This window comes from Doryrhamphus excisus, linkage group LG21 (assembly GCF_037039965.1).
Source record: "Doryrhamphus excisus strain RoL-2023G ecotype Guam linkage group LG21, RoL_Dexc_Guam_v1.1, whole genome shotgun sequence".
Classification (NCBI taxonomy): domain Eukaryota; kingdom Metazoa; phylum Chordata; class Actinopteri; order Syngnathiformes; family Syngnathidae; genus Doryrhamphus; species Doryrhamphus excisus.
In genome coordinates, this window is record NC_136377.1 from 2145261 (window position 1) to 2154957 (window position 9697).

Sequence of the window (9697 nt, forward strand, 5' to 3'; positions counted from 1 at the left end):
ACGTGACAAAAAAAACTTAAATTATATGAGGAAAGCAGGAAGTGAACAAATGTAACAGTTACTGATTGTAAAAGTACCAGATGGAGGGGTAGGATTTAATAAGCTTTGCTTCTTCCTACTCCTTTTGGACATGTGGAACAGTGAACTGATTATGTGATGCATTCAATTGTAATCTGATGCATGTTCAAATGAAATTCAACCATTACCATATACCATGACATGTATATTTTTTTAATCCCACAGATTGTCCCCTGCCAGTACCTGCTTCAGCCTGTACGAGGGGAAGACCGACATATCTACGTGCAGCACCTTAAGTCCTTAGCCTTCTCCGTCTTTGCTCAGTGCAGGCGGCCACTGCCCACTTCCACCAACGTCAAGTCGTTGACGGGCTTTGGCCCGGGACTAGCCATCGACACGGCACTTAAAAGCTCTGAGGTAAAAAAAACAGACCTTTTTTTGTGATATATTTATTTATTGTTTCCTGTAATCCATCTGTAAGAAAAGTAAGTTCTAGATGTTCTTGACGGTCCAACATTAGTCACGTTTACATGAGGAGTTTTTCTCTTTCCGAATGACCTTCCATGGAAAGGAATATTCCAATCTCTTGTTTACATGCACCGTTATAATCCAACAGAATAGTCAATGGGGCATGCCCAGTAAAACGTAAACATCAACATCACGTGATATTGACTTCCCTGAGTTTTTCTTTCACTTGTTGGAATAACTCCGTATTGCCAGTTTTTTGGGAATATTTGGGTCCATGTATACGTGGCTATTGGAATATTTGGGTCCATGTATACGTGGCTAATGATGGGAGCTTTTTACGTTCCTGTTCATTTCCATGGTGATGGCTTTCCTTTTCTTTGGCGCACTGCCGCTTGAAAGACATAATAAAAGCCAAAATTCGGTGTTATGCTTGCGCCGGCGAAGAGAAAAAAAACACACGCTAACTACTTCTCGTGCAAGGCTCGTGTTTACAGCCTTAAATGACGTTCTTTGATGAACGAGAGCACGGAACGTCATAAACCGAGGACCACGTGTCCTGGCGAAGAAGCCGAGACGAACACGCTCTCAGCCTCTCTTGAGTTGTTGTTTTCATTTTCATCTCCGGAGACATGACCCGACCTGAAATGATCCTTTCACCCCAGCTGTGTGGGGTCCGCCCCTGAAAGTAAAACAATGTTTGGAGATCAACGTCTTTGTGTTTGCTTGAAGCAAGACACAAGGAACTTGGAACCTTTTGGATACAGAACAGGTTGATTCCATCAGATGCTGGGCGGGCTTGGTGGGAGCTCCCAAATGACAAACGTTTAAACAAAGGAGCACTTAAATTCAGGCCACCCCCCAAGTGTGAAAACGATGGTGGACGTTTGTAGTATAAACACAAATGTACAATATCTTCAAGTTCTATGTTGAATTTTTATTTTGATTTTTTACTCATCCCCCTCATTCTCCTTTCATACAGAGACCAGAGTGTCTGCGTCTGTACACGCCTCCGTTCATCCTCGCCCCCGTTAAGGACAAGCAGACGGAGCTCGGGGAAACGTTTGGGGAGGCGTCGCAAAAGTACAACGTGCTGTTTGTGGGCTACTGTCTGTCCCACGACCAACGCTGGCTCCTTGCGACATGCACCGACCAGTACGGGGAACTCTTGGAGACCTGCATCATTAGCATCGACGTGCCCAACAGGTACGACCACTTCAAATTAGTAGGAATATATGTTATTTTAGGGCCGCACGGTGGACGAGTGGTTAGCGCGCAGACCTCACAGCTAGGAGACCCGAGTTTGATTCCACCCTCGACCATCACTGTGTGAGATGTCCAAAAACATGCTAGGTTAATTAGCGACTCCAAATTGTCCATAGGTATGAATGTGAGTGTGAATGGTTGTTTGTCTATATGTGCCCTGTGATTGGCTGGCCACCAGTCCAGGGTGTACCCCGCCTCTCGCCCCCAAAGACAGCTGGGATAGGCTCCAGCACCCCCTGCGACCCTTGTGAGGATAAGCGGTAGAAAATGAATGAATGAACATTACTAGAGCCCTCTAGACATGAACTAACACCCCTATAGTCAACTTTACACTCATATTCCCCAATATAGTAGACATAATGAGAGTTAGGGCTGCAAGGCGGTCGAGTGGTTAGCGCGCAGACCTCACAGCTAGGAGGCCCGGAGTTCAATCCCACCCTCGGCCATCTCTGTGTGGAGTTTGCATGTTCTCCCCGTGCATGCGTGGGTTTTCTCCGGGTACTCCGGTTTCCTCCCACATTCCAAAAACATGCTAGGTTAATTGGCGACTCCAAATTGTCCATAGGTATGAATGTGAGTGTGAATGGTTGTTTGTCTATATGTGCCCTGTGATTGTGTACCTCGCCTCTCGCCCCCAAAGACAGCTGGGATAGGCTCCAGCACCCCCCGCGACCCTCATGAGAATGAGCGCTAGATAATTAATGAATGATTTTTAAAAAAAATCCAAAACACCACCCATCCATCCATTTTCTACACTGCTTATCCTCATTAGGGTCGCCGGGTTTTACTGGAGCCTATCCCAGCTGTCTTCAGGCGAAAGGCGGGGTACACCCTGGACTGGTGGCCAGCCAATCACAGGGCACATATAGACAAACAACCATTCACACTCAATAGTTGTTTGTCAGCTGTCAAAGTCAGCTGGGATAGGCTCCAGCAAACCCCGGCGACCCTAATGAGGACAAGCAGTGTAGAAAATGGATGGATGGGTTGTGTTTTGGATTAAAAAAAAATAATTCATTAATTCATTTTCTACCGCTCATCCTCACGAGGGTGGCGGGGGTGCTGGAGCCTATCCCAGCTGTCTTTGAGTGAGAGGCGGGGTACACCCTGGACTAGTGGCCAGCCAATCACAGGGCACATATAGACAAACAACCATTCACACTGGTGAATGGTTGTTTGTCCAGGGTGTACCCCGCCTCTCGTCCGAAGACAGCTGGGATAGGCTCCAGCACCCCTGTGACCCTCGTGAGAATAAGCGGTAGAAAATGAATGAATATGTTATTTAGTAGCCAACCATAAACTGATGCAACCAGACATCCAGTTTGATAACAAAAGGATGCGGCTGCATCGGTAGAGGCCTCCTTAATCGTGATGAATTAATTTGAAAAGTGATTAATTTGATTAAAATTTTATGATTTTATTACGATAAATAATTACATGTGCGTCCTTGTTGCCTTGCTCAGGGCCAGAAGGAAAAAGGGTTCAGTCCGACGCCTCGGCCTGCAGAAGTTGTGGGATTGGTGCTTAGGTCTGGTCCAGATGACATCAGTTCCCTGGAGGGTTGTGATTGGTCGACTGGGCAGGATCGGACACGGAGAGTTGAAAGGTAGGACTTTCTTTTGTCACGCCGCATTTCCACACGTGTTCGATCTCCATTCATCGCCGGCGTTCTCTCCTCCCGCCACGCCAGACTGGAGTATCCTGCTGAGCAGAAGAAACCTCCAGTCGCTCAGCCGTCGTCTGAAGGAAATGTGCCGAATGTGCGGCATCTCCACCTCGGATACTCCCAGCATCCTCAGTGTGTGCCTGGTTGCCATGGAGCCCCAGGGGTCCTTCATCATCATGCCGGGTGCGTACCAGACGGAGATCATGAATTTACTTATCCGTTTCAACGTGTCCCGCTCGTCCGAGTCGGCTTACTCCGCGGACGCGTCGAAGTGTGTGTGTGTGTGTGTGTGTGTGTGTGTGTGTGTGTGTGTGTGTGTGTGTGTGTGTGTGTGTGTGTGTGTGTGTGTGTGTGCACGGCGCTCCGGCTTGATGGATGGCAGCGGCGCATCACAATGCTTGTCACCTCCTGGTCCACGGCAGATTGATGACAGGGAAGATGGTGTACCTTTTCACTCTCAGACGGCCATTGATCTCAATGCCCATCGAGCTCCATCGATGGGTTTATTTTGGGAAACCAGTGCGGGGGGGTTGTCGCTACATCCTACCAGGATTGTGTTGAGTGATGCCAGCGTGAAGAAAACCATTTTTGTGAGTAACTGTTAAAGAGTGGCAAATGTGGCCCGCGGGACACTAGTTTGAGGCCCCCGCCTTGATATGAAAGTTTAATGTTAGTGCGGCCCGCGCAAGTTTGATATGGATGCTGTATGGTATCATGTACCCAGAAAAAATTATTACGTTTGATTCATGTTCATGTTAAAGGTTAAATAACTGTTAATAGTTATCCTCCCTATCCGTGTGGAAGTGGTACGTTTTTGGCTATTTAAGTTTAAAGGAAATAACTTGAAGGCTACCGTTTAGGTCGCTAGCTCGGACTTATACTCCGCAGCTTATGTGTTTTTTTTTCTACCTAATTATGCATTTTTAGCCTTGTGCGACTTATACTCTGGAGTGACTTATGTATGTTTTTTTCTACCTAATTATGCATTTTTGGCCTTGTGCGACTTACGACTTATGTATGTTTTTTTTCTACCTAATTATGCATTTTTGGCCTTGTGCGACTTATACTCTGGAGCGACTTATGTATGTTTTTTTTCTACCTATTTATGCATTTTTGGCCTTGTGCGACTTATACTCCGGAGCAACTTATGTATGTTTTTTTTCTACCTAATTATGCATTTTTGACCTTGTGCGACTTATGCTCTGGAACGACTTATGTATGTTTTTTTTCTACCTAATTATGCATTTTTGTCATTGTGCAACTTATACTCCAGAGTGACTTATGTATGTTTTTTTCTACCTAATTATGAATTTTTGGCCTTGTGCGACTTATACTCCGGAGCGACTTATGTATGTTTTTTTTTCTACCTAATTATGCATTTTTGGCCTTGTGCGACTTATACTCCGGAGCGACTTATGTATGTTTTTTTTTTCTACCTAATTATGCATTTTTGGCCTTGTGCGACTTCAACTCCAGAGCGACTTATGTATGTTTTTTTTTCTACCTAATGATGCATTTTTGGCCTTGTGCGACTTATACTCTGTAGCGACTTATGTATGTTTTTTTTTCTACCTAATTATGCATTTTTGGCCTTGTGCGACTTCAACTCCAGAGCGACTTATGTATGTTTTTTTCTACCTAATGATGCATTTTTGGCCTTGTGCGACTTATACTCTGTAGCGACTTATGTATGTTTTTTTTTCTACCTAATTATGCATTTTTGGCCTTGTGCGACTTCAACTCCAGAACGACTTATGTATGTTTTTTTTTCTACCTAATGATGCATTTTTGGCCTTGTGCGACTTATACTCTGTAGCGACTTATGTATGTTTTTTTTCTACCTAATTATGCATTTTTGTCCTTGTGCGACTTATACTCTGGAGTGACTTATAGTCCAGAAAATACATTTATTTATTTATTTATTGAAGTTCTCCTAATGAACCGCTCTCTGACGGTCTTCATCTCTGTCCCATCAGACTCGGTGTCCACGGGCTCGGTGTTTGGCCGCAGTACCACCCTAAACATGCAAACGCCCCAGCTGAACACACCCCAGGACACCTCCTGCACTCACATCCTGGTCTTCCCCACCTCGGCCTTTGTCCAAGTGGCCAGCTCCAATTACACCAACATCGACCCCAACATCGACATCCTCAACGGAACCACAGGTCAGAACTGAAGTTTGGAATTGGTTTGGAATTTCCTTCTTCTCTTTTAAAAAAAAAAAAAAACGCTTTTTTTCCTTTGCTCCACAGATTGCCCTGACGCCATGGGTATCTTTGACCTGCTGGATCCAGAGAACGAGTTGGTAGACCCCGACATAATCAACATCTCCCCCACCACGTCACCCGTGCATTCCCCCGGCTCCCATTACCACCACGGAGGTGATGGCGGCAAGGTAACACCACCCTCGTTCTTCATTTGCCGTCTTCATGATCATTTTAGGACCAATCGAAAAATTGCAAGAATTTACGTTTTTAAGTTGAAGACCGTAGCTAAAAATAAAAACCTGAAAAATAAAACCCCTGAAATAGAAATAAGACGTGAACACAGTGGTTCCAGGAGTGGGAATGTTGATCCAGGTGGCGAAGATGGCTTCACGGAGGGCATCCACTCTCTGGAACTGATGTCCGGTTTTTGTAACCGCCCCTCGCCAATCCAGCCACAAATGATCTCAATTGGATTTATATCAGTGGAACATGCAGGATGGCCTTCAGTCATGAGGAACGTTTTGACGTTCTCCTAAGAACCTTCTTAAGATCCATAATGTCAATTCTTGCAGTTTGGAATCAGGACTTGTACCTAATTTTCCTCTCATCCGGTATTTAAGAAACCTCACAAAACTAATCCAGAATTCATGCAATCCGCAGGGCCAGAGTGCGGACCGCATGGAGTCTCGCGAGGAGGTGCCGAATCTCCTGCAGCAACCCCTCGCTCTCGGCTACTTTGTGTCCACGGCCAAAGCCGGACCGCTACCTCACTGGTTCTGGTCAGCGTGCCCACAGGCTCAGAACCAGTGCCCCCTTTTCCTCAAGGTATGAAGGCTCATACGACTGCACAATAATACACCTGTGCCAAATATACACAGACAGGACGGCCGCTCTGAACGGGATGGGGAGTTTTTGTATCCTCGACGTTGGAATTCACTCATCTAAAACAGGAAGAGCATAAATGAAAGCTGCTATGCAAATCGCTTCCAAGCTCGTTCATCAGTGTGATTGCAGCTTGGAACAAAGCTGCTTTTTAATGCTTGGTTAATTTAGTCGTAGGAGACCAGGGTTTGATTCCACCCTCGGTTATGGTTATTACTGCGCTGCATTATTCCCATCTTTTAGATACACGAGGACGATGACTTGCATTTTTGGTCTTGTGCGACTTATACTCTGGGGTGACTTATGTATGTTTTTTTTCTACTTAATTATGCATTTTTGGCCTTGTGCGACTTATACTCTGGAGCGACTTATGTATGTTTTTTTTGACCTAATTATGCATTTTTGGCCTTGTGCGACTTATATTCCAATGCGACTTATGTATGTTTTTTTCTACCTAATTATGCATTTTTGGCCTTGAATGACTTATGTATGTTTTTTTTCTACCTAATTATGCATTTTTGGCCTTGTGCGACTTATACTCTGGAGCGACTTATGTATGTTTTTTTTGACCTAATTATGCATTTTTGGCCTTGTGCGACTTATATTCCAATGCGACTTATGTATGTATGTTTTTTTCTACCTAATTATGCATTTTTGGCCTTGAACGACTTATGTATGTTTTTTTTCTACTTAATTATGCATTTTTGGCCTTGTGCGACTTATACTCTGGAGCGACTTATGTATGTTTTTTTCGACCTAATTATGCATTTTTGGCCTTGTGCGACTTATACTCTGGAGCGACTTATGTATTTTTTTTTCCTATCTAATTATGCATTTTTGGCCTTGTGTGACTTATACTCTGGAGCGACTTATGTATGTTTTTTTCTACCTAATTATGCATTTTTGGCCTTGTGCGACTTATACTCTGGAGCGACTTATGTATGTTTTTTTTCTACCTAATTATGCATTTTTGGCCTTGTGCAACTGTGCCAAATGTACACAGACAGGACGGCCCCTCCCTGACCCGAAAAAGGCCGCTCTGAACGGGACGCGGGCTTTTTGCGTCCTCGTCGTTGGAATTCACTCATCTAAAGCAAGAAGAGCGTAAATGAAAGCTGCTATGCAAATTGCTTCCAAGCTCGTTCATCAGTGTGATTGCAGCTTGGAACAAAGCAGCTTTTTAATGCTTGGTTAATTTAGTAGTAGGAGACCAGGGTTCGATTCCACCCTCGGTTATGGTTATTACTGCGCTCCATTATTCCCATCTTTTAGATACTTCATTTAGATTTGTCGGAAAGGCACAGATAAGAAAACAGTTTTAATTCACAAATAAAACTTTTATTGGGGGGTTCATGAATTATTTTAATATACTTGACACTCTTTCCCTGTTAGGCCTCTTTGCACCTCCACGTGTCTTCAGTGCAATCGGATGAGCTACTGCACAGCAAACACTCCCATCCTCTCGACTCCAATCAGACCTCAGATGTCCTCAGGTAAGCAAACAACGCCACCACAACTCAAATTGCTGAATTTTTGTCATTGTATGAATGACTGCGTTGACGTCATCCTCCTCAAAGATTTTTTTTTTTATGTTTTCCAAAGAAAAACACATTTTCATGCATTTCACAAACATTTTTTATCCATTTCATAAATAATTAAAATTAATCCGATGATTTTCAAAGAAGGATCTACATCAGGGGTCTCGCATTTGGGCCGCATTTGGCCCACGATACGCTAGTTTGAGGCCCCCCACCTTGATACCAAAGTTTAATGTTGAAAATGACAGCTTAAAGCTGTGTGCACACCGGACACAATTAACATGATTTTGCCCCCGCCCATACTGTTACCCTACCCTGTTACCCCGCCCTGTTTTGCTTTGGATTAGCAACGAAGCTAAAGGCTTACTATATGACGCTGGGTTACAAATAAATGCATAAAAATAAATGATTTGGAATCAAACGGAAAATACACATCAAGATAAAGCATCTCATTAAAACATGTTGTTAAAGTTACGACGCCGCTCCCAGATTGGAACCGAGTACGATGCTAACTTGCTAATTGGGTCAAATTATGAAGTTTCATTAATGTTCATGTTAAAGGTTAAATATTAAATAAAAAAATAATTTCTCTACCAACTGTATGTGTTTTCTTATTTGCTGTTTTGTTATTATTTTACTTATTTATTACTGATTGATTGATTTATTGTCTTTATTCTTAATTTGTTTATTTTTTTTATCTTATTTTGTGTATAGAAAAATAAAAATTAAGATATTTGAGAACAGTGGAATGTTTTATCAGATATTTTGGTGTGGAAAACCGGAACCAAAGTACTGAAAAAGTATTTTTAATTGATTTTTTTTCCAGTTTTAATAAATGCGTTTTGGTTTTTTTATTTTTTTTTAAACTTGATGCGGCCCGGCTTCACCCAGAACCTATCTCTGGTGGCCCCCCCAGGTAAATTGAGTTTGAGACCCCTTGCCCTAAAACGATTTGTATCTTGTCCCCCCTCCCTCCCATTGATAGATTTGTGTTGGAGCAATACAACGCCCTCTCCTGGCTGACGTGTGACCCGGCGACGCAGGACCGGCGATCATGCCTGCCCATTCACTTCGTGGTGCTCAACCAGATCTACAACTTCATCATGAACTTGTTGTAGCCGCCCGCTCGCGGCGGAGAGACGTTCCCAGGGATATGCAAAGCGACAACACATCAGACCGGGAGTACGCCGTCGGATCTTATTTATTCCCAGACAGGATTCGGCGTGCTGTGAAAATCCAAATAAAATAAGCGGCGAGTGTCTCCTCCCTGAAAGACGCACGCAAAGAGACAAGGGAATAACGATGATGCTCGTGTAAACAGATAAAGGGACGTATTTTCGATCACAATGGATTTTTTGGTTTTACGACCCAAAATTCCTTATTATATTCCTTTTTGGATGGAATCATATCCAAACAAAATGCCTGCATCTATCTTATTTATTGTAAGTTTTTAAATGTATTATTTGTCTTATTTCTTAATCTTATATATATATACTGTATATATGTATACTGTATGTGTATACACACAGTATATATATTAAGAGTGTGAGAGGTTTTTACCACCTTCCTGTTTGAAAGCAGCGGCTCTAAGATATATGTAATCATCTTAATGACAAAAAAATGATATAAAAACAAAAATAAGGTCCCAGTAGGTT

The 9697-nt window shown here is 43.2% G+C and overlaps 1 protein-coding gene across 2 annotated transcripts in view; it reads left to right on the forward strand.

Annotated features, from left to right (window-relative positions):
• Window positions 1-9380, forward strand: part of med13a (mediator complex subunit 13a) — an 84389-nt gene extending 75009 nt beyond the window's left edge. For both annotated transcript variants that reach the window (XM_078788011.1, XM_078788010.1), the window contains exons 23-31: window positions 244-435; window positions 1466-1689; window positions 3213-3355; window positions 3440-3598; window positions 5392-5580; window positions 5668-5810; window positions 6283-6447; window positions 7897-7997; window positions 9028-9380. In XM_078788011.1, coding sequence (XP_078644137.1) covers window positions 244-435; window positions 1466-1689; window positions 3213-3355; window positions 3440-3598; window positions 5392-5580; window positions 5668-5810; window positions 6283-6447; window positions 7897-7997; window positions 9028-9160 — 1449 coding nt within the window. In that variant the 3' untranslated portion in view covers window positions 9161-9380. The remainder of the gene's footprint in view (window positions 1-243; window positions 436-1465; window positions 1690-3212; window positions 3356-3439; window positions 3599-5391; window positions 5581-5667; window positions 5811-6282; window positions 6448-7896; window positions 7998-9027) is intronic.
• Window positions 9381-9697: the final 317 nt, after the last annotated feature.